Raw genomic sequence first — 25703 nt, forward strand, 5'->3', positions numbered from 1 at the left:
TTAGAAAGCGTTTTAGAAAATTTCAACGGTTGAATATGTTCTTGACATACTCATGAACAACATACTTAAATCTCATCAACATCCATTGGTTGAATGTTGAGAGATCAAGGATTGAAAATGGAAGAAACAAATGAGAGAAGGAGAGAAAATGAAGAGAGATTCACCTTATCTTTGAAAATGCAAAAGTGAGTGAGTGAAGTGTGAAGTGTGAGGGTTTAAGGAGAGAGGGAAATCAGATTTTCCCCCTAGGCAATCATGGCAAATCTCCTAGGGTGGCTAATCAGAAAGACAAATCTCGCATCCCAATGCGAAACGACCACTTCGTGGACACGTGCGATAAGCATGCTCGAGTATTATCGGCTAATACTCGATCGGATATTATAAATCGCCCGATCTTAATATCCGATTAGAATTTTGGATTTCGGCATTCCGAGTGAAAAATATTTAGAAAATAGGTATGGGTGTACTCAGAGTCTATATTGACTCAAAATGTGATTACGAAGCCAACGTTATAATCGGAATTCGATTCCGAGTTACGGAACTCAAAAACCACTTTTTGAGCGTACCGAGTGGATTTCGGCCCCGACAGTGGTTCAGAATCGACTGTCTCCGAAAATTACCAAAATTTACCAAAAAATAGTAAATAAAATTACAAGACTAAAACTCAACTAGAGTTTCGTCTAATTCTTTACCGAAAATTCTCAGAAATTCATTTTCGAATATATAATTAATAAAAATATTAATAAAATCTTATAATTCCAAATCGTAAAATTCGCGGTGTTACAGCTCATCCATCATCGACATCTCAAATTCACCCTTTATCGCAGAGTTGGCTGATACTCAAGAGATTGTGTTTCAGGCCTTCAACATATAGCACATTCTCGATCACTACATGATTTGAGTTGCCAATCGTTCTGGTGTCAAATATCTTTCCTTTGTTATTGTCTCCATACATGACAAACCCTTTTTCTTTCAAGGATAGATCTAGGAATTTTGATCAATCACTCGTCATATATCTCGAGCATCCACTATCAAGATACCAATGTTATCCATGTGCTCGTAAACATACCTACAAAATAGATCACTTGCCTTTTTGAGGTACCCAAGTTATATTGGGTCCTTTTCTATTAGTAACTAGGGAGTCATCTCCATTTTTCATCCAGACATACACGCCACTAGGTATACCATATTTCCTAATGTAATAAGAGTAGGAAGTGTCGCCATGTGTGCCACAATAGAAGCATGTAGGAACATTCTTATTAAAATATTTCTTATTAGGCCGATTAATAGGTCTCTTATATAGTCTTCTCCTACGCATAGGGGGGGATATATCCTAGTCTGGTATGGTCACCAACATTTCTAGTTTGGCTAAGCATAATGTCTAACATGTTTTGACTCTCTATGAGTTTTGTGAGTTTTTCATTAAGTCTCAAATTTTCATTTTTCAAAGTCTCGCAAGAATCAGAGACTGTTGATTGACATAAATTATCATCAGAGCAATTACATGCATTACAAGAATATATCAGATCTAATGTTTCATTTTCTAGTTTTAGTTCATCTAATTCTTTCTGTAATGAAACTATTTTTTGTTCATTTAGAAGGATTACTCTTTTTCTATCAGAACAAATCCTAGCTAACTTCTTTAATTCATAATGCAATTCGACATAAGCATTATATAGATCCTCATAAGGAGGTGAATCATCAGATGAAGTAGATTAGGTGTCAGAATATACCTTGTTGTTTACCTCCTTTGAATTTGAGCAACAAGCCTCATCTGTTTTGGTCAGTAAGCATAGCTTGGTTGTCTCCTCTTCATCTGAGGTGCTCGATGTCGTGTCCTCCTCTGGTATGTCCTATACAATGTAGGCCTTCTTTGACTTGAAGTCCTGAGGAGTGCTCTTATCTGAATCAACCTTCTTGAGGTAAGTAAGACATTGAAACCTCATACGTCTTGGTTTACCACACTCGTGGCAAGTGAAGCGCTCTTTGTCACCCTTGCCTTTTCTAGTTGACTTTCGCACTTCTTTCTTCTCGAATCGTTTGAAGCCTCCTTTCTTTAGGAATTTCCCGAATTTGAATACAAGAAGGCTCAAAGTTTCATCATCTATATCTGAATTAGACTCATCATCCTCTTTCTCTTCTGTAGATTGAGACGTTGTAGCTTTGAGAGATATTCTTTTCTTTTTGCGGTCTTATTCTTCGTGCATTGTCAAGCGTCCAAGCTCCATCTCGTGCTCTTGAAGTTTTTCTGAATAATGTCGCCAAAGGCATGGAGTCAAGATCCTTGGATTCCATGATAGTTGTTACTTTAGGTTGTCATCTCCTATCCAGACAACGTAAAACTTTATTAGTAAGTTCTCCTTTGGTATAATATTTATCTAGAGCAACTAAATGGTTTACTATATGAGTGAATCATTTTTGAATGTCACCGATAGATTCACTCGGTAACATATGAAACAACTCATATTCATGTGTCAGAGCATTTAACCTGGCACGCTTGACTTTGCTAGTGCCTTCGTGAGTCACTTGTAAAGTGTCCCACATTTCTTTGGCACTATGAAACCCGAAAGAACTCATCATAGGATAGGACCGATGTGATGATGTTTTTGGCACAAAGGTTGTATTGAACCTTTTTACGTTCATCATCTATCCATAGACTTTTCGGTTTCTCTCTCTGTTCATCGTCCACTAGATGTTGTGGAACGAAGGGCCCGTTGACTACGGATTCCCAAATATCTGAGTCAATGGCCTCTATGAAGATTTTCATGCGGACTTTCCATTAGGCGTAACCTTCGCCACTGAATACGAGAGGGCGGTTAATGGATGCGCCATCACCGTCAAAGGGGTTGGTGGAACCTATTTATTTCCCTTAAGGATCACGCGTATTCGGTTAAGCTAGCACGTCGTACTAGCTCTAATACCACTTGTTAGGTATCAGTGACAGAATACACCTAGAAGGGGGGTTGAATAGGTGTCGCGATTCCCAAATACTGCTATTCGCACCAAAGCCCTATTCTGGAAAATCACCCAGTTAATTGATTAAAGAACTGCCTTAATCTATTAAGTTGCACAGAAAAGATAGTTGCTAAATGGCTTGATTGCACAACCACTCACCGATTATACAGAAATGATACAGCATATATATTTAAACATAATTGATCTTTATATGGAAGAATTACAATATTCAAATCATAAGCTAAAATAGGCAATTAAAGCAACATGAAAAAGTAAAAAGATAAGGGTAAGAAACAGCATGCAACAAGGTTTTTATACTGGTTCATTTTGCGGTCCACTACAAAACTACATCCAGTCCTCCCCTTCCGATCTCGGGAGATTTTCTTCACTAAAACTGAAACAAATGTATATTACATACACACTTCCAATTACAAGACCTTGGATGCTACCTTCTTGAATTCCCAGAACCCCTGCCTTGGTTTGACCATACTAATCGCCTAGGAAAACCTTTCCTACGATCTAGCATCAGCCAAGAGTATGTTCTAAACTCAAGACCTCCAAGTCTTGGTGAAGACTCTCTATATCTCGTTGGTGGTACGACACCAAGAGACGACTTTCCTTGTCACAAAAATAGAGTGTTATGAAGCATAAAATGGCTCAAATATTACAATTAAGAACAAACTATAAACCCTATACAAATATCACAAATTATCAAGAATATGTATAAGATCATAATCCTGAAGAAACATGTAATTTCTACCCTACGAAATCTCTAAAAGAAATGAAAGAATCATGCAAGAAAAGATAGAATGATAAACACATTTAATCACATGCAATGGATAATATTTTAATCCCTAAGCATGATATTATCTCTCACTATTCTCACATGCAATTCTCTTTGCCTATATGACATACAATGAGCACGAAAATATGCAACTTAACAATTCTTAAAATGAATGAATGAATGTATGAAGCATGGTGTAAAATCATAGTTTATATAGAAAAGTTGTTTAATGTCCAGTTAATCGATTAAGTGCCCTTTTAATCGATTAACGGGTTGTTGAGAATAACTGAATTCTGTTTTTCAGTTATCTGTTAAAATTGTTTAAAAATTGATTTCACGTTAATCGATTAACGCCTTGCTTAATCGATTAACTGAAATATTTTCAGCTAAGAGATTAAATGATAAATTACCTATATGTTATGCTTATCAACTATACATGTTTTACCATTATGTCATGCCTAAAATGCATATGTAACATGTATGATTAATGCATGAACATATAATAATCTAGATGACATGTCTCATGTAAATGATATGGTAGTTTTTAGAACTTGTGAGATTTGTATCTAGGTTTACCTAACCTAGACTCAATAACTAAGACACATATCTAATACTCTAGTTTAGACATGAAACTCTTGAGTCCTTGTCATGTTGATTTGTTGAGATATCTTTAAGCTTTCACTAATTCCTCTGTCTTCATCAAAATATAGACAAGCTAATAGTGTTATCTTGACATTTGCACTCTTAATCCATTCACTTGTCACCCTTACTATACATATTAATTTAATATGGGGCCATGTCTATGGCTTAACTCTATGCATGACGCCAAACATATAAAAAAAATTTCCGGCCAGATATGAATATTTTCCGGATTTTTTCTTAAAGCATCTCACTATATTCCTAGCAACAAGAAAAAAGGCAAACTAAGTGAATACAACTTTGTCTTACCTTTACCAATTTACCATTAATTGCTAACCAACATCAACTTAAAGGAGTGTAAGATATATATATATATATATAATCATAAAGTTTTATATTTAATTAGTGTTAAAATATGATGATAATATTGGTTTAGAATTGACTCAAGAAAGCTGCACTAAACCTGGATGAGATGACCAAGATCCTGACTGCATCAAACCTGACCGAGATGGTCAGGTCAACTACGCCTATGACACAGCCAGACAAAAGAGTTATGACCTAGACATTGTAGTATCTAACACAGCTGAGCACAAGAATCGTGACCGAGACATTATAGCCTCTGACCGAGAAGACATGGCCAAGACCAAGACTAATAACCCTACTGATCAGACATCAAATAGTTGTATTTACGTAGGTATTTCATCAAACACTTCTCACAATTTTAACGAGATTGCTTGTGAATCAAGCAACCATAAAACCACGTGATTAATTGTGTTTTGCTTTGTTATTTTTGGTTAATAGTTAGTTATGAGTTAGTTTAGGAGGGTGGTATATATTTTTATCCTATAAATATATATTCTTCATTTTTTTGTTCAATCACTTAAAAGCAATACAATTTTTAATTCTCTCATTTCATTCTATCTTGGAGTTCCTTCTTTCATCTTCTATATTCATCATCATATATGTCAATATGGATTACCATGTTCTAATATCAGTTTTTCATTTATTTGTATTATTTTTATTTATAAAAAAAGTATTATTTACAGTGTATGGATTTTATATATTGTCATTGTATCATCCAACATTTATATTTTATTTATCATTGACTATTCAAAAAAAGTAATCCAATAAATGATGGATGATGTAATGTCTGTATATAAATTTCTATACTAATAATAATATAGATTATACTATATATTTACTAGTCAATGATGTAAATATGAATGGCAAATGAACCAATGATAATGTAAAAAAATATTATACTATTTCCGGATACATTTGTTTCTCTAACTTAATTAACTAGTAGCAATAATGAACTTGTTTATACAATAGCAGCAAGTGATTATCACTAACATAACATCATTAATATGGATATAGCTCTATAACAAAATGAAACTCCAGTGGATTCTTACGATGCACATCATGATCCTTTGGTGCAAAACACATAACAAAATTAATCAAATCAAAGAAGTGGTGGTAAGTACCATCATGTTCTTAAATTCTTCAAAATCAAGTTGACCATCCAAATTGGTATCATAGTAAGAAATCATGTTCTTGCAATCCTTGCCATTCCACAAACCAAGCCTCTTCAACACACACTCTAGTTCTTGGCTAGTGATGAATCCATCTCCATCCAAATCAAACACTTTGAAGGCCTTCACAAGGTCACTCTCTACCTCTTCATCAATCTCAATCAATATGGAGTTGTAAAAGAACATGAATTCATTGAAGTCAAAACTCTTCTTTCCCACTAGTGATTCCAACTCCTCAATGCTAAACTTGAAACCTGTTTTCTCTAGAAACCATTTTAGTTCATCAATGCTCACATATCCATCACCATTCATGTCTAGCTTCTCAAAAATCCTCTCCAAGTCATTAGTGGTAAGGAGACACATATTTTGTAAAGAGAGCAAAATGGCTTATGAATATGATACACTTTTCAGTCTAACCTCTTGTTTAAGTTCACAAGTCACAACAGTTATATATATATGTATAAATATATATGAGTGTAGTATTTATATATTGCTAGTGTAAAAATTTACATACAATTAATATATTATTTATCATTTATTTGTGTTAGTTATATTTAAAAGTCAATATTGATTAGATCTGATAGTTGATGATATTCATTATATATATATATATATATATATATATATATGAGGCAAGACTTATTCTTTTGTGCAGTAGAAAAATGGCTTGACCTAATTCATATAACATGAATGATGGCGTGGATGAGAATGATCCAAGTCTCTGAGGCTATTTACTAGAAGTTTCGCAGCGTTTGCTTTGAAAGCAACTTTTCTGTATTGATGTTACCTCTCAATATCCAAGCCTAGAAATTTCTAGGTTTTGTATCAATTATTGTAGGAGAAGATAGTCTCCCACTAATTATTTTTGTATTATAATTCTTTAACTTATAACTTTTTTATATTAATTTTCATCTAATTATTTTTGTCCAACTAATTAGCTTATCAAAATGTTCTAACAACTTGTTTGTGTGAATATACTTAAAAATCTGTCTATACAAATTGGAAGGGTCATGTTAAAATAAAAGTGTCACATATTTCAATGAATAAAAGATAGATTTATCATTTCTAATATTTTTTTTCAAACTCAACACTTTTGTTTAAGCAAGAACAATTTCCTTGATCTACATGCTTATCAGTTAGATGTACAATGAATTATAGAATTATTAAAATTTCAACTTTCTCACTTTATTTTTCTACTAATATAAAATTATTCCTAAAGAGTTAGCATATGAATAATGCTATATTAACCGAATACATCAATTTAAGAAAACATCTTAACAATTAGAAAGTCATACATATCAACTTGAAGTAGAAAAACGAGACATGTCAATTGTTTGTAATTAGGAGAATTTTTAAACTAAGATATAATATTTTTCTTTTTAGAGTAATTTATTTAGAAGACATGGCATTTTTCATTAAAATATGGTTCTTTTTGGTATCATTATCCTAGTCAAAGTATATGTTAAATATTTTATATAATTGAGATATGTGATAATTGGAGTAAAAATATTAAATTATTAATGTATGCAAACTACATTTAAAATTTAAAACTAGTTATGAAAATGAATTCTAAATAATATGTAATAATAAATGAGATTGGAATAATGAGAGGGTTGATTAGGATGTTAGTCAAACCAAGTATTACCAACAAGATGTTGATTTAGTGGTGTAAGGTATCGTTAGATCTCAAAATAGCCAAAACGTAAAAGGTTCAATTAATGTGAGTAACACTTGTTAAGAGGAACATTCATGCATTTCGAAAGAGATTAGTTTCATACTTAAAAGAATGAGGAGATACCCTTAATAATACAAAAAACTAAATATTATTAAAATCTGAACAATCATGAACTATGTCAATGTCCAGAGTCAATAAGTTTATGTTTAAATCATTTGACTCTGTTCATATTAATAAATTATTAAATTCATAATAAACACTATTTAATTTTTTATTCCAAATGCAAAAACTTATTTTTACATAAGCAAATCATAAAATAAGCAATACAAAATATTTTACTATAACATAATTTGACAAATGTTAACAAAAGATTTACATTTCAATCGCAAAAACGCACATATAAATTTTAAACTTAATTAAACATACACTTATGTTCCAACATAAGCTAAAAGATAACTATTGTAATTTTAGTAATAATAAAACATAATTATAAATAAGTTTAAATAAGTTGAATAAAATCAATTTTCCTCTTTAAACAATGTCAGTTTAATGTTTTTCTGAAACTAATTGAACTGATTGAGTCAAATAGGTTCGGCTGGTTGAGTCACTAATTTTATGTTTAAATTGACCAAGTGAAAATGGTTCATGTCGATTTTAGTCAATACAATAACACAAGCACCGATCACAACTAGACCATTATAGATCTGAGCCACACAAGACCTAAACCACTTCAACAATCCTATATCAAACGCTCCCCCTCAAGTTGAAGCATGCACATCACATGGATACAACTTCTGATCACAAGTCTAAGCTTCCTTTAAGGTGGATACTATAACTCTGATACAATGTTAAAAATATAAGGTTGAGTTATCAAAGAAGAAAAAAAGATTGCTCAAAATAATAAATTATAATGATAGTAACATGAATGGTGATGTGATGATATTGTGCTTATTTGATGATAGAAAAGACCTAATGCTAAGCAAACTCCTAATGAAATAAGAAAAAATCATAAAAGATATAAAGTGATCTCTATCATGATAAATCTTTTAATGTATTCTAAATAAATATAAGTTATGATCATCACAATGAGATATTATCTTTATATATACATCTTTGTATCATCTAAATATTCTCTTAAAATATTATAAGATACTGTCAAATGCTTGGTTCATGGTCAATTCAGTTGGTCCAAGCACAATTTGAGTTTAATAAGTATGACCAATAGGAATGTAGAGCCTCTTTAGTATAGGAGCACATCTGCTATACTATAGTTTTGTGTCATTCCATATGCTAGAAAATGTAATTGGTCAAAAAAATATTTAATAATTATAATTTTAACTTAAATGGTTTTCTTAACCAACCAGAGTTAATAATACATGAAATAATACGCAAAATGGGACAACAGATGTGGTCCCATTCCTTTCTTACCCCAGTACTAATAGAAATTGTGCCATGTATCATTCAAAAATATTTAACAGGATTTTAAATAATTTTTAATTATTTTTTTTTATTAAATTATCAAATCATTCCGAACCTTCTAACCTGAGAGGATCTCAACCCCACCAAAAGTGATTAGTAGAAAAGCATCACTCGACATTTGTACTTACCCGGATATTAAATCCAAAAAAAGTGATTAGTAGAAAAGCCATTAGCCACGAATGTAGTCATAAACGTTCTGAACTCTAAACGTTTCTACTTTGTGCACAGAAGATGAAAGCACGCAACTCTTTCCTTTCACCAATGTACCTGACTCCATTATCTTTTCTTCTCTCTTTTCTGTTTTTTTATATTACATACCCAGTCTCTTATTATATTCTCTTTTCTGTGACTTGGGGTTCCATAATTTATTATTTGTACCAAAACAAGGAAAATAAGTTATGGGGTTTTGTTCTTCTTTATATTTCAATGCCATTTTACTCTTCTTTTTTCCACCTTTGTATTTTTTATCCTTCATGCATATCTCGTTCGTTGTGTATAACTGGTTTATAATAAAGTACAATGATCCCATCTTTGGATTTTATTCTGATCAAACACCAAAGTTGATGACTTTGTTGTTGAAAAGAAAAACCCAAAATTGGAATGTTTTTTTGTCTATTGATGCCTATGATTGCATTTATATAAAATACTATAAATGTATTATTTTACTTTTCCAGATAAGTTTTTTTACTGTAATGTTTTTTTCCTCATGAAGTCAAATTTCAACACAATTGTGTTTACAGTGAGTGGTCATGTCTTGAAGGATACGGTCCTCTTTAAAGGAAATTGAGGCGCGATTCAATCAAAATTTCCCGGGATTTTTCGATATGAGTAGGAATTTGAAAGGTTGTGGTTGTGATGATGAAATAAGTAGAGCAGAAAGGCGGTGGAGGAGAAGGGAGCTCAATAGTTGTGGCAGTACTTCAAGGACAACTGCGAAGAGTCGTGGAAATAAGGCGGTTGTAATAGGCAATAATGTGCATATGGTAGAGGATGAAGTCGATGTGGAAAACAAAATAGTTTTGGATACATCTGTTTCTCTCAAAGATGTTGACAAAGATAGTCATGTTGATGGTTCTAATATTGGAGCTAACACCAGCTGCGAGAATGACAATGATATTAGCAAAGATAATTGTGTTGATGGTTCGAAAATTGATGCCAACAATGATAGTGATGATTATGCAGATCCTGATTATACGATGTTTTTGCAAAATTTGAGGGAAGAAGGGAAATCCTATGTTTATTCAGCCATTGTGGGTAATCAGCTTGTTCATATAAGGTATGAACAAGAGGAAGAAGAAAATGATGATGAAGAAGAAAAGGCTTCTACATGGAGGGATGAGACTGGAAATCTAGGAGCTGCAGGGAGTGATTCAATTAGAAAACAGAGAGGTGACTCAGTGGATTCTCAGAAAAATTTAGAGACTGAAAAAGAACCTTGTAATAGAAGGTCACATTCAGGTGTTTCTAGTGTTCACAAGAACAATTGCAACACTGAATTGGATATTGATGTCGACGAAGATTACCTAACAGTGCTGATTTCTGGTATAAAAGATTACGATGATGACAGTTTGGAGAATGTGGGAACTGGAAATCTAGGAACTAGGGAGACTGATTCAATTAGAGAACAGAGCAGTAGCCCAGTGGAACCTCTCCAAAGTCCAGAGACTGAAAGAGGACCTCGTGATCTAAGGCGACGTTCTAAAGTTTCTAGTGTACCAAAGAACAATTTCAATACTGGATTAGACATTGATGTGGATGAAGACTACCAAACATTCTTAAGTTCATATAGAGCATGTTGCAACAATGAAAGTTGGGTGCCTGTGGGACATAAATTAAAAGGGACGAGTTTGAGTGTTAGGTGGAACTCACGAACTTCTGATAAAACATTTGATACTCCATTTTTGCAGTCCGATTATGATGAAGATTACCTACTATTCCTAAATTCTAATCCGATCATTGATGGCGAGCCATTAATGGGTGACAGGAATATCACAAATGTGGAGGGTGGCAGTAATTCCTCCGACTTGGATGATTTAGTTCTTCTAGAACCTAATCAAATTGGTGAAAACACTCCCTTCATTCCTTCAAAAATGTTCGATTCATCTGTAAGTGTTGTTAACTTCAGACAGCATAAATTTATTTCATAGTCACACACATACACCTTATTAAGCAATTTCACAACAATTATTTTATAACTTTTTGTCTTAGTGTGTTTAGTGCCTTGAAAATGAAACAAACCAAAGGCAATTCCCTGCTTGTGATCAGTCTCAGTTTAGGAGAAGACTAATGGAATATCTTGAAAAGCCATATAACCAAGAAGAGTATAATGGTTATCTGACTGAAGTACATCGTCAAAGGCATAAGGATCGTCATTTTGAAACACGACAGGGGGTGGTTAGATCATACCCTACATATGGTTTCAACAAATCATATCTTCAGTTATACCCTGGTAGATCCAATATCTTCTCAATTTATTTCTGAATTTGTAGATATTGCTTTTTCAGTTAATAAAATTGTAACACGAAGTTTAGTTCAAGATTAATGGATTTGGTTTCACTCCTACCTCTCCCATTAAACAACTCTCACTTGATATTCTGAGTGGACTAACAAAACTTAGTAGAATTATATGAATAAGATCAAATTACATTTTCCATCCCTCTTGTCACACAACATGCAAGGCTGCAACTACTCCATTCCATTTCATGTTTGTGTTCATCCTACCGAGATGGTGTATGTGTCGGTTGGTATGGACATGGGTAACTGGAAATTTAATATAGGCTAGGTGTAATTTCTGATACAACATGAGTGGAGAGTAATTTAGAACCTTAGGCATAAATGTAATTTGCTCAAGAGCTAATGGATTAATTTATTATTAACAATGGCCACAACAACAACCACCGAGTCTTTTCCCGCTAAGTGGGAAGCTAATTTGTTATTGAATTCAAGATATATAGGGTAACCTTAGATTTCCCTTTAGTCAAGGTAGACCATGATATCTTTTATCCTTAAGTGGGGCTCTTGAACCTAGAACTCCGACTATTGTTGATTTTCATTCAGCAATGTATCTAGGTTAGATTTTGCTGATGTGACATCATTTCAATATTTCTGAAAGTATGTGGTCTGTACCAGTTGTTAGGTTGCTTAAATTGCTTGTATTGCATAATTTTGTCTATAATATCTTCAAAGTCCTCCATCAATTATTTGTTTCATCTTTGTGCAGATCTAGAAAAAGCAATTGCTGAATTCAAGGAGCCACGTAGGGTTTTGTTTCTCTTACGTGGATTTATCTTCTGGTTGCAAGTAAGCCATTAGTTTCATGTTGACATGATTTCCTCTTTTAGATCTTTAATGTGTAAGCATATTGAACTATTACTTTCATAAATTACATTTCATATTTTTCAACTTCTTGAGAGCGAGCAAGCTTAGTTTCTTTTTAATGGTTTACTTGGAGGTAGTGGGTTTTTATATGGTTTCAAATTGATCCCTTCCTAGTGGTGATTGCTCTAGATCTGTGTGCTGCAAAGAAAGTTCTTACAGCTAGGTTATAATGAGTGCATCTAATAAGTTTCAAACGAGGATCCTCTTACCATTTTATTAAATGAGTGTGGCTTCCGGGAAACAACCTCTCCGCTTGCGGGGGTAAGGATGCATACATCTACCCTCCCTAGACCCCATTAAGTGGAAGCCTTGTGCACTTGGCTGCTCTTTTTAGTGTGTCATTAGATTCCCTCTTTGAGGAATGAAGAAATTCAATATTGTAAAGATCAAACTTAGTTAATTGAAATCAAACATCTTATTTCTCTCCAGTCTATTTTTACTGAGTTATATTGGTAAGTAAGCCAATCTGGTTTACACTTTTTAATCTTTTTCCTGTTAGTCTGATGATATATTTTTAAGGGGCAGAAAAAGAAGACCTTTTTAAAACCCAAAATTGAGATAAGTGGAGTGAGGAGAATGAACCATTCTGAAGGTGTGGGAAGTTTGAAATGATGACCTTAGATTTTAGTACTCAAACTCTTACTGAAAGCCTAGAAGCAGGACTTTTGTTCTTTTTATTTAGTGTACATGTTTTATCATGTGTACCCCACAGATGCATGGAGAAATAATTTCTACTTTCTAGATAAGCATTGCTTTCTTTCCTCTTCTAAACATTCCCCCCTCGGAAAGACTAACGATCTGTGCTTGACTATGGCATTGTGCAAGCAAAAAGGAGATAATGAATACAATAAATAACAATTTTGAGTTTTTTTGACAATGCTGCTTGCTACAAACATTTAAAACAACTGTTTAGCAAAGTTGTCCACTGTCAATATTTACTTTATCTCACAATTTTGGGTTAGATAAAATTCTTCCTAAAGTGGCAACTCAGAGATTCAAACTTTTGACATTGCAGTTGTAGTCCACTTTCACCTAGACTAAATAATGGTGGTTACTTTGTATAGTTCTATGTTTTTTAGTGGGAAATATCTGTGAATTCTTGTACATATCTTCTGCTAATCAATGTGAATCGCATGTGATGCTAGTGATCCTGATGTGTTTTGGCTAATATTTGTTTTGCAGAATTTAATCTACGACCATGATGGAACATTCCAGCCTTGGCGTGACGAATCATGTTTGGAGATTTTACGAAAAATGTAAATATGGAATTCTTGCTAATATCTAAGATTTGGAAGCTAGAGTTTAATAAACTTCAACATGTAAATATGGAATTATTTTTGGGTAAAGTTGCACACATCTACCCTGCCCAGATCCTACTAAGTGAGAGTCTCGTGCACTAGGCCACCGTTTTTATATAAATTTATCATATTTAGATTTGCCTAGGTTAAGAAATGGGGGTCTCAAATTCGAAGTTCTAAAAATTGAAGGTGTGCATGATTCAAATGTTACCAGCCCATGGATTCTATGACTATAGTGAGTGCATCCAAATTGATTGCAGCAAATCCAAATTTATGACTTTTTGATCTAGTTGGTAAAAGAAAGATGGCTAGTGTTGTCTTCATTAGGAGCTCTTTAAGGAAGTCACATAACATGTTCATAATTTTTTCCTCATGTCCCTGTGATTCTCTGAGGGGTTTGGTTTGTAACATGCGGGAAAACAAGTGTGCTTCATAAACTTGTGTTCGTTGTTCAGTACAAATGCAAAATGCACTCATTTGCAAAATGCACTAAAAACAAGTGTACTTTATTGAAGTTTTTTTTAGGAATCAAACTTTTGTGATATTAGAGCTCACCAGAACTAGGTCATGTCTCACGGCTCAGATAGCGTTGAAATATAGACAAAGTTCTCACTTTGGCAGGCCGGTCTTAGTATTTTTTGGGTTCTAGGACGAAATATAAAACAATTTATAAATTGCATCAAATAAAACAACTATTATATTTGTTTTGAAGTGTAATATTATTGTATATTCGAAATCTAATTTATATTAGATATGTGTTGAACCTTTTAAGATAAAGTTATATTGGTAGGTTATGTCATTCATAATTCCTTTATGTCTTTTGAACCTTGCAATTCTTGTTTTCATAAAGTTGTGTCTTTTAATAGGAGAAAAAAAGGATGGGCTATAAAGTAAAATTTTATACATACATAATCACTCTATCATCCTCTAATCATATTGAATCATCATTATTTAAATTATATAAATAATATATTGACTACGTATAAATATTACAAGAAAACTAATCATTGAATTCATACAGCTCAAACAGATGTGTTGCAGGGACCAATTGAACGAATAAAATAAGATAATATTCTATATAAGCTTTTATATGTTTTTTATATGCCTTAAATAAAAGTCATGGACCTAAAGCCATCGTTCATCTACCCTACCCCATGTGAGACATGAGTTGAATCTTTATCGGTTGAATTCACATTTCTTGATAAACTAAAAAAATCTCAACTGAGTTTTGTAATAAAAGTAGGTTCTCATTAAAAAGATAATATATCTTTCAAGAGTGATGAATAAGTCATTTCAAATGAAAATTTATTTATTGTATTCTTGAGCTAGAAATCTTTCTTTCTAAATTCTTTTGTTCATATTATACACAAGTTACACGACAAGGGTTCTTCGTTGAAAGTTGAAAACATTTAGTTCATATTTTTTCATCCATTCAGCGTTACTTCCTCCAATAGCTAATTAATATAGCTAATTCTCATGAAATGTTCTTTTGTTTTTCATAATTACCATTTACCTGTCTGTTAATTATCATTAACATTACTGCACTAACCATGCTTGTACGTACTATTAATATATTGGACCAGTCTTGCCAAAACTCAATTGTTTGTATCAAAGCTTTTCAATACTTCCGTGGGCACAATTTCATTACCCAGAAGTCCCTTTTACAAATTATTGAAGACAATCAACTTAACTCACTTAGCACACCCGAATATACATGGCATTACAATTTGCAAGTGAAAGAAAATACTATATTATTTTTCGAAGTAAACTAAGCTTGCTGAACTTTCAGTTCTCAACAATAGTGATAGAGTCAAGTAAAACTGAAGTATATATCAAAACAGTGGTTCCTGTAGTGGCACACTCAAGTTTAGAGACTCAAGATTTTCACTATTCAACTGCTCTTGGAGCAGGTAGTTTTTCTTTCTCTATATTTCAGATGTTATTGTACAGTGGTAAATACAGTAAAAAAGTGTGGGGAAAAAAGATTACAGAAATTACCTCATTTACAGTTGCCTCCCTCCGGTCTTCCACCACCCGCCTAAAGATTGCAGGCTAGGATTGAGATGATTTCATTATTAGAACCGGTTTAATAAGATCATCCAAGTTATCCAACTGTAAATCCAAAGAATCACTGTCACATGCTGCTTGCTCAAATGATTGGTCAATATTTTCTGTAACTTCTTCGTCAACATCAAAATAACCATCAAGGCCAATGTAGTCGGGAAGTTCTTCAAGGTCGTCATCATTCTGTTGATGTTGCTTTGGAGCCACGACCATCCCAGGTTCATAAACATGAATGGGACTAGAACCAAAGTAACGCCCTCTACTATTCTGATCTTCGGATCTCTTCCTTTTCTTTCCCTTGCTTTGTCTTAAGGGGTGGTGAAGTTTGCATTTGGTTCCATCACTACAAGTTCCTGTTGTTTCAAAAGTAGGACAGACATAGCTATGCTTCTTCCGACACTGAGACCATAGATTAATGAGTATTAGTGTGAGATCACAACAGTTTCATTTGAAATTAAAGACAACAAAACAATCTTAGCATATTACAGATCGTCGAACTTAGAAACAATCAGGGAAGGACTACATGCTGAAACTGACAAGACACACAAGACACAACTCAATTTGATTTAGTCCATCAACCTCATATTACTACCATGACCACAATGAATCATCAGATAAAAGTAAAGAGACCATTTTTAGATATAGAAGTGTCATGATACAAACATTCATATGCACAGAAATTGATCTACTTAATCGCAATAAAACAGGGGAAACTTCAATATTCAAATTATATAGAAACTCAACAGGAAATTAACAGAGTGGTTAAATACCTCATTCCCATTAGCACAATAACCCTTAAGAAATCCTTCACAAATAGATGCCTTGGGGTTCACATTGACATGTCTATATGGGCAATCTCTGTTTGTGCATAAGCCTGCCATGAAATTTGTCAGAACGATGTTTTAATATTATCCACTTCATAAAAGACAACTTTATATAACGCACCTTGCAAAAAATAAGAACAATCTGGCATTCTATCTGGAATAACCTGCACACAAAAATAAACCTAAGAGTTTAGAAAGATCAGTAAATGCAGCAGACCATATTGAGTTCCTTAGACCCGATATTTCACAGAACCTTATGAGTCAATTTGCAGTTAGGAGTAGAACATAAACCCTTCAGGAACTTAGTACAGACAGCGATTTTCAAGGGATCGTGAATATAAGGACATTTGCCACCATCCTTGTTACATTTCCCAAATCTAGTAAAAAACTGACAATACTTCTGCTTTCGAGCCAATCGCTGCCTGGCAGTGTGCAAACTCCATCTAACTTTTTCATTTGCCAATTTTCGAGTTCGCTTCTTTGGGTCTCTGATAAGCTGGTTACCATTGCCAATTCGGACATATCTGCAAACGTTGATGGCATCAATTAAATGCTTCACTACATGATGAATAAAATTGCAATCAACTAATTTCTTCAGATGCTTGTTAAACAAGACAACCATCACTGACAAAATTGGACACCATCATGTAAGATATAAAAGCCAGTGTAAAAGAAAAATGCACATACTCATCATTTCCAATCACTAATCTCTTTGGAATGTACGCTCTTTTGGCAGTCAAACCTGAAGGAACAGAAGCAGAGGACAGGGGTTCACCATCTACAAAGAACATTAAGCAAAACTTTGTAAGACCAACATAGCGATGGAACTTGTGAACTTGCAAGGAGAAAAGAAAAAAGCAACAACCAAGCCTTAGTCTCACTAGGCGGGCTCGGCAACATGGATCGAAGAATGTCATAATGCTCTATCATGAATTCTCTAGTAAAATGTACTTTTGATTTTTCTTGTTCATGTTTAGCCTATTACAATGCAAAGAATCATGGATGTCATTGAAAAGCTTGTGAAAATAGTTCTTCCATCTTTTCTTAATATCTTTGTCCTGCACCAAGGCCTTCCCCGCTTCACTTTAATGTATTTCACTTATCCGAATCTCTTGTCTTTCTTTCCCTACCCTTTGTAGGCCAATAGATGCTTCCCCCCTCCTTGGTACCTAGAGATTTGTATAACCCATCATATGCTCTATCACTCGCTCAGCACACCGTTTTCTTGGTGCCTTTCTTTGTTGCCTTGTATTTTTTCCAACTTTCTGTGTTTTCACACAAGGACCATGTTTTATAACATTCCCTTTTCACCTTAACTTTGTCTTGGACATTTTTGCCCCACCACCATAATTCTTTATCCTTTGTCCAAAGCCTCTACATTCACCCAATGTCTCCTTCCAGATAATATAATAACAGCAAAAGAAGAAAACGAAATGAAGAAATGAAGGTCATAATTCTAAAGTAAGTCCTAGCATGGCAACAAAAGAAAGGAGCTTAATGATTTCAGAATTTAAAGCCAGTCCCCTTTGCCTAAACAGGAAATCAAAACTCTAAACAAAGACTAATTGATGTGCACTATTGTATACAAAATCAACAATCAGAAGGAATGGCCGACACTGCTGCAGCCTCTCCTATGGGGTAAATTGCTTCTCTTAGCATCTTCTTAGTACTCTTCTAATGGCTGTTTCAAAAAGATTCTTTGTTTGACAAGCAAAGTAGCTAACAACTGACAAGCACTGCCTTGTTTATAACTTGGTGTGTTTGGTTCTAAGGATGATTTCGTATCCTTTGTTTGACAAGCAAAGTAGCTAACTGACAAGCACTGCTAGTTGATGACTTTTTGTTCAAAGGAGGAATTCATATCCTTTATATCTTAATACCTTTATTCCTCCCATCTGATAATATTTCTTCTTTGAACAGAGGAAGCAAAAGTCTCGGAAACCATAATACCTTAAAATTTTGTCCTTAGATGGCAGGAGAAGATGTCATCATTTCCAAAAAACGTTCAAAAGTTCAACAATCACAATTCAGCAAGATACATTATATACAGAGTTGCGAACATAAATTACAGATTTGTAATCTAACCTGAAAACATTACTCTAATACCACACTTCATCAGCGATAAATATCTAAACATATGAAAATGTATCCAATTGGCAACAGCACATCATACCCTACAAACTTTACCTTAAGCGGCCAGAGATGGCATTATTACAAAAGGACATTATCAATCACTCGAAGGTTTAACAATCAACAAGTTGATAGTTGATCCATGATATCAATTTTCAGTACATATATAAGTTGCAAATTTGTCATCTAAAATATGGGAGCCAATGTCCCAAAAACATGTATCCATTTGACAAACAAAACATATTAAGAAATGTAGAGATTGTGATGCAAGACCCAAGTACAATGGTTTAGATAAAAATGGAGACAAACCTGAAATCCTCTGAAGTGTCCGCCTGGAAGGATCCATTCTGTAACGAACTGAACCAATACGAAAGATGCGCTCTCCTATACAATCAACCACTTCTTTCAGAGTCGGAGTAACAAAGATAATGAATACATGCAGCATAAATAAGTTTTAATAGCACAAAAACAAGTAGTCTACAGCATTATAATTATCACAGACACATGGAAAGATTGATTCCTACTCTTTGCCTGAGAACCAATGAAAGTTGCATCTTCCTGCTCTCTCTTTTTCCTCTCTACCGCAGCAACAGCGAGTGTGGCTTCCTGAAATGATCATGAGAAATTGAATGAATAATAGTTAGGAAAGATCTAATTCACTTTAGATAAAACATGCATAACTAAAAAGGAAACTTCAATAAAAACAGCCATGGTACCAAAATCTAAACCAACCTCATTTGCTTGCTTCGAGTGCTTCTCTAAGGATTTTGACCATTTTAAACTAGACCCACCAACACCTAATACCTTGGATTTCCAAAGAGAAAACCCATGGGTCGACCTAGTGTAAACAGTATCCCTCTTTCTTAATAGAAGCAATTTCTTGCTGAAATACAAACAGTAATTGATTATTGCTGAGGCACACAGCCCAATGAAAGTGAAAAACACAGAGTATGCAGTAACAAATGCTCAAGTACCTGATTGCAGATAAGGAACTACGATTGGAACTTGAAGAATAATTATTAACAAAACCTCTTAAATATGTTGCTCTTTTCCATGGAAACAAATGAGGCAAAACCTTTTGATAATACCGTGAGTCACTGTCATTTTTGGAAGAATTTCCCCCTCGAAGTGTCCACACCAATGAGGCTCTTAAAGGTTTGCAGGAGCTCCCAGCAACTGCAAATAAAAATGTACAGTTAAATCTTTCTTCACCACTATAGTGAACAAGAACTAATATATGTAACAGCACCAGGGATCCCAGATTCCTCAGCCAATGGAGAGTAAGTAAAAACACTGCGTCTGAGAATGGCATGGAAGAAAACCAAAATCACTCCATTATCAGCTTAAAACAAACAAAAAAAACCTATTATTCAAACACAAAAGATAAAGAAAATAAAAAAAGAAGCCATATAAAAGCTGAAGAAACATTAGGCAGCAACTCGCAAAGCTGAAATTTGATGCAATTTCTAACAAGCATATGAGGGGAGAAACATGACCATGTATGTCTAGTAAGTAGAAAATATTAGAAGGGTGGGGACACGGCAGGCACTTCACTCCAGCTCTTAACAAATAAACTAAAATATTCTGCTTAACATATTCTACTAAGCACATCCCTTGTCCAAGTCTGATGAAAATAATCATTAGATTCATATAAGCACAAGTTAGAAAGATACATCAGGCAAAATAAAAAGTTCTTACGCATACCCTTATTTGACCGTCTCTTACTAAATCTCCTGTTGCAAAGAACCTTATGAGCCACTTGTCTGTCAGAATTTACAGTGCTATTAGGCATTGCAACTGTCTGGTTGATACGACTTTCAAATGTAGTCCTAACTAATTGATTTTTGCTCCTCTTGTAGTAGCCATCAGAGAAGGTTGTTTGAGCCTTGTCATCAGTAGAGACAGAAACATCCTGAGGAGTCGAAGTTGCAACCAATTTATTTGTTTTGGGCTTTATATATACTACTCTTTTCGCGTTCAAAGAAGAAACATTTTCATCATTAGCTTCAACTTGGCTCTCCTCATTATTTGATGGGCCAGTTTGATTGTTGGGAGTTTCATAATGCTTCGTTGCATTTTCACAAGAGTTTGGTGCATCATAGCAAACACTGGAAGGAGGTCCAACCAGTGGGGGGGACATATTTTCCTCTGACATGGTGTTAATAGGTGCTGGAGGTGTTCTCTGCCTCTGCTGAGGAGCACTTGTCACTCCTGCTTTCAAGATGGGTCCTATCACATCAACTTGCCTTTCAGATCTGGTGCTTTTTGGTAATTCGTCTAAGTCGAAGGAAGTTGACTGCTTAGCCGAGGAGATTTGAGGTGAAGCAGAAACCGGAGAAGGTTTCCTAACGAGACTATTACCTTTACGAATGTAAGAGGTCTTTTGAAAATTCCCTTTCCTTACTAAGATTGGCCCTTTGGGAGGAACTGTTGCTACCAAAGGCTTGATTCCAGGTAGAGAAGCAGAAGTATTTAATGCACGATGCCAAGTTCGAGGTTTTGATATATGGGTTGAAGAGGCAGATGTCTTTGCCTTTGACTTTGTCTTTGAAAGGGTGAAAGAAAGACCTTGGGAAGTTTTAGGAATGATACCACCTGCCTGATTTTTGCACCCGTTTAATTCTGAGTCATATGAATTCAGGCCCTGACTTTGAACTTTAGAATAATCTTCAGATGCCATCCCTTTAGAACACATATTTGATAGTGCATCAGGCACATCCTCAATCAATTCATCAGAATTAATAGTGTTGACTCCATCACCATTGGTAGGACAGGACATGAGGTTCTGCTGAGGAAGTAAATCATCTTTCGTATTGAGATCATTAGATTCCATATTGAGATCATTAGATTCCATCAAAGCACTTGGAGATATTTGAACAAGGCCTCTATATTGGTAGTTTTCTTCAACAGCCTGTAAATCAGTCTTTTCTCCCTTAATATGTCCAATGATTAAAGTGTCAGTTTGAGTACTACTTATAGGCAGAATTGGAATACTATTTTCCTTTGGCCTACCTTGCAACATCGAGAACTGAACATTTAGAATGGCTACATTCTCACACAGTGAATAAGAGGCAATGTCTGAGTGCTGTAATTCCAAATGCTCAGAACTCACGATTCCCCTATCTGCATCAATAGAATCAAAAGAACCTCCAACTAAAATATTGTTAGGCAATTTACTGATATCCTCTGAAGAAGGTATTGACTGGGCAATTGATAGAGTACCCATGCTTGACAATGCACTTTCTTTCTCGTGTGGTTGGTTATTACTGAAACTGGTGGGAACATCTGCACAAGATGTAGTGACCACAATCGCGTCGGTGAATCTCGGGTGTCCAGCAGTGACTTTTTTTAGTTTTTTCCTTTTAGAAACTCGTGAAACCTTATTTGCATCATCATTGACATTATTTTCAATGTAGCATTCAGCTTCAGAAACCTCTAGTTTCCCATGTAGAGTAGTGACCTCATCTGCACTGGGTTTGGAATTAAAATCTAAGCTTTGAACTGATTTATCTAAATCTTGTGAAGGACTTGGATTTTTCAAGAAATTTGAGGCTCTATCAACATCAGTTGCATAGCTATCTGGATTTACTGGGTCCGTAGATACACCCTCCATCTTTGAACACAAAATATTTAAATGAGTCTTAACTTCTCTTTCATTTATCTTATTTGTCTTTCCTTCATCAAATCCAACAGAAAATTTCAAATTTGACAATGTTTCTTCTGTGTCACAATTCTCAGGGGATATGGTGGCATCACTGGGAGGCACCAGTTTTCCAGTATTAAAACAGTGAACAGTAATACTATCTTCTGAATTAGCTGATTCATTATCAGAACCCTGTTTCAGTAAACTACTGTGTTGTATGCAGTTTGGACCTTCTTCAATCCCAGTGTTTCCTGAACTCAAAATAGCAATCATTCCACTACTTGGCACAGCTGTATCTGGATTTTCTTCCGAATTGACATTTTGAGTGATTGTGGGGGCCTTATTTTCACAATATGCCTTACCAACAATGCCATCATTGCCACTCTCAGAAACTGTAAAATTCTCTACTGAACCTGTATGAGTCTTTTCTGAACCTGTAAGATAATTGGAATTCAAGCAATAAACCCTATCATTTGCAGAATCACATGTATTTATAAGATCAGTGTTAACTATATTATCAGAAGAACAAACCAATCTGCAATTCATTTCATCCCCTACATCTACGAGATAACTATTTTGTGGGAATCCTATATTTGGATAGTTAACAAGTGATAGAGACACTTCATTCTGGCATAATTGCTTATTATCATAAACCATGTCGTTGATTTCAGACGTAATACCATTTAATGATTTAGTAACTTCATCAATATTTGGTATGCTAAGCAAGTCACGGGCAGAATTATTTGCAACTAAACAATCGAAATCACTTTGTTTATCATCAATACTAGAAGAAACATGGGATGGGGAATTTGAAATGTTTCCATCGCCTTCAAACCTGGCTGATTTCCCACTATCAGAATCTTCATTTGTCTTACATTCCTGTGACCTGGAATGTGGCCCCAAACTCAGTGGGGATAAACCTTCCTTCATATCTTCAGGCAATACATTCCCTTCATTTGGTAAAGAGTGCAAACAGTCTGCTATGGACACCTTGTCAACAGTAGTACTTTTCTCCTTCAAGGAAGTTTCTATTTTGTCTGGAGCAGAAGAATTTGGCAATTTAAAAGTGAGACTATCTCTTTGCACAGCTCCATGATGTGTATCTGCTGATGGTGAAGGTGACACAGTTGAATTAGGATTTTTGATAACTTTCTTCACCACTCTTCTAACAATTTTTTTCTTCTTGACAACCATTGTGGATGATTTCTCAGCACAAACATTAGTAGTTACATTTGAAAGTGTTGCCTCATTTTTACCATGAGAATTATCGGCCACGATGGCGCATGGAGGAGAACAAGTATCAGAAACATTCTTCTGCGAGCTCAAGTCCTTGGCAGAACTAGATGTGTCATTTGCTTTGCTTGGTGAGCTACCTAATCTTACAGAACCAGCAGACAGTTTAGCAGTTGGTAAACCAGAACGATCACTGTCAGACACCAAAACCTTTCTCCTCTTTTCTGCAGAACACATATCAGTATCAGAAACTGGAGTCTTATTTGTATCACAAACAACAGCAGAACTTGAAGGTGCCACTATAGCCTTGGCCACCAGAGAATTTGATTCAAAGGAAATATCAAGCTCAACAGGACTTCTTTTTCTCTCTTCAGCTTTCACCCCATGTCCATAACCATGTTGCTCCTTACCCCTGAAGTAATTAGAGTTATTTTCAGCTTGATGTTGCTCCTTACCCCTGACGAAACTAGAGTTATTTTCAGCAGCATAGCCAGTATAGCGTAACTGCTCATTCTCGCGGTTCCTATGATTCGGTTTTAATGTCTGAAGCCTAAGTAGAGCACTCTTCTTCTGTATCTGTTTGTGCGGAGAAGTGTGAGTAAATTCATGAGCACCCTCCCTGATGTTCCCTCTACTATTGTACCTACCCAATTCGTTTCCATAATAATCTCTTTTACCAGACACTATCTGAAAACCATTTTTATTCCCAGCTGCACCAATCTCATTCTTCGATGAATCACGCAATTCTCTTGGTCCCTGCCTATCATTGATCCACTTCTTACTTTCACCAATAACATTTCTTCTATCACCCCTAGTTACTTCAACCTCACCTACATCATATACACGAACATAACCCTCAGGTTTCAAATCAACATCAATATCCCTCACACTCTGACTCGGCGAATCATATTTCAATCCAAAATCCCTGTGATGGTAATTTTCTTCACCACCCCGACTCCACACAAACTCTTCTCTCTCCCTTTCCCTAGGTTTTGACTCATATACATCCATACGCTCCATTCTCAACCTGGAACTCCCATCATCTCGATCATACCTTCGGTTATCAATCGGCTGATATTGCGGCAGTGGCGGCGGCGGTGGAAGCACACGTTCCACCGGACGGTGATGCAATTGACGGTCAAAATCAACCGGAGAGTAATTCCGCGGAGGACGATTCTCAGGAACATCCCTAGGGTTAGGGTTCCAAGAGGATTGGTCAAAATCAGAGAAAGAACGACGAGGAACATGATTGTGGTGGTTATGGCTATTTGAGATATGGACAGGATGATTAGGATGGAACTGAGGAGGGTAAGATGAGGGATGAGCGTGAGGTGGTTGTGGTGGTGGCGGAGGAGGGAGTGACGGTGGCGGAGGAAGGTGGTTAGGGTTGTGATGGTGGTGGTGGTGGTGTTGAGAAGAAAGAGGAGCGTACCTTGTACGGTGGAAGTGATGAGAATGGTGTTGATCCATGGTTATGATCTACGACGGAGAACAGAGTAGCTTTCTCTTGCTTTTTTCGTATTCAACGACAGCGTTTCAAGGTTTGCGATAGAGTTGAATCAGAACTCAGGAATATCTTCTCTTCATGCTCAGTTACTGCGTCCATTATTTATGGATTTTTCATTCAATTATTGGTTTGGGCCAGTTTTTTTCTACTATTATCTTGCCGGACTAATATATTCATCTTATGGTTGCTTATATTGACAAATATCGGTTTTAGGAATGAAATCAATGATATTTTGGTTATATTAGATATTTAGAGGGTCAGTTATGTTAATATCTAAATCATTTTAAGAGAATAAAGAATTTCTTCGTACTAGATTTATCTTATCTAGTCAGTAAAAATAAGATATATGTATTATTTTATTTAGTTTTAGAAATATTATTATAGAAAATAATCAAATATAACACGTGTCGTGATTTTAGTGGTTGAATGAGATAATTTTTTTACTTATACCAGATGGAATATTTTATTTTCTTATTTTAAATTCAACCTTATTAAATTTGAGAAAAAATTATCCACACAAAATATAAAAAATTTATACATAGTTAATATATCATCTCCTTAT

At 34.9% G+C, this 25703-nt stretch overlaps 3 protein-coding genes across 4 annotated transcripts; 1 reads left to right on the forward strand and 2 right to left on the reverse strand.

Moving 5' to 3' along the window:
- Window positions 5651-6315, reverse strand: LOC109337854 (probable calcium-binding protein CML44). Its single transcript, XM_019574929.1, has one exon. It carries the CDS (start codon window positions 6271-6273, stop codon window positions 5836-5838), a length of 438 nt encoding a protein of 145 aa, XP_019430474.1. The 5' UTR covers window positions 6274-6315; the 3' UTR covers window positions 5651-5835.
- LOC109337845 lies at window positions 9207-14215 on the forward strand. The gene is made up of 5 exons (XM_019574919.1): window positions 9207-9327; window positions 9805-11169; window positions 11282-11513; window positions 12285-12364; window positions 13625-14215. The coding sequence occupies exons 2-5, from the start codon at window positions 9889-9891 to the stop codon at window positions 13700-13702; spliced, it is 1671 nt and encodes a 556-aa protein (XP_019430464.1). The 5' UTR covers window positions 9207-9327; window positions 9805-9888; the 3' UTR covers window positions 13703-14215.
- On the reverse strand, window positions 15622-25231 carry LOC109337833 (uncharacterized protein At1g21580-like). Of its 2 annotated transcripts, none has more exons than XM_019574915.1 (10): window positions 20463-25231; window positions 19733-19934; window positions 19491-19641; window positions 19283-19364; window positions 19068-19142; window positions 17316-17406; window positions 16882-17152; window positions 16750-16792; window positions 16575-16678; window positions 15622-16203 (listed from the first exon to the last, which is right to left on the reverse strand). In XM_019574915.1, the coding sequence occupies exons 1-10, from the start codon at window positions 25102-25104 to the stop codon at window positions 15793-15795; spliced, it is 6072 nt and encodes a 2023-aa protein (XP_019430460.1). In that variant the 5' UTR covers window positions 25105-25231; the 3' UTR covers window positions 15622-15792. The 2 variants fall into 2 exon arrangements, with proteins under 2 accessions (XP_019430460.1, XP_019430453.1); XM_019574908.1 differs by having other exon boundaries at window positions 19265-19364.

Source organism: Lupinus angustifolius, chromosome LG02 (genome assembly GCF_001865875.1).
Source record: "Lupinus angustifolius cultivar Tanjil chromosome LG02, LupAngTanjil_v1.0, whole genome shotgun sequence".
NCBI classification, from domain to species: Eukaryota; Viridiplantae; Streptophyta; class Magnoliopsida; order Fabales; family Fabaceae; genus Lupinus; species Lupinus angustifolius.

Excerpts from the sequence above, each read along its gene's own strand:
- LOC109337833 (XM_019574908.1), bottom strand. The coding sequence starts at position 25,104 with ATGGATCAACACCATTCTCATCACTTCCACCGTACAAGGTACGCTCCT. Across the intron at positions 17,153-17,315 it reads TTAGTGATTGGAAATGATGA|ATATGTCCGAATTGGCAATG; the intron begins GTATGTGCATTT and ends CAACGTTTGCAG. Across the intron at positions 16,204-16,574 it reads ATTGTGCTAATGGGAATGAG|TGTCGGAAGAAGCATAGCTA; the intron begins GTATTTAACCAC and ends CTATGGTCTCAG.
- LOC109337845 (XM_019574919.1), top strand. The coding sequence starts at position 9,889 with ATGAGTAGGAATTTGAAAGGTTGTGGTTGTGATGATGAAATAAGTAGA. Across the intron at positions 11,170-11,281 it reads CAAAAATGTTCGATTCATCT|TGCCTTGAAAATGAAACAAA; the intron begins GTAAGTGTTGTT and ends TAGTGTGTTTAG. Across the intron at positions 12,365-13,624 it reads GATTTATCTTCTGGTTGCAA|AATTTAATCTACGACCATGA; the intron begins GTAAGCCATTAG and ends TTTGTTTTGCAG.
- LOC109337854 (XM_019574929.1), bottom strand. The coding sequence starts at position 6,273 with ATGTGTCTCCTTACCACTAATGACTTGGAGAGGATTTTTGAGAAGCTA.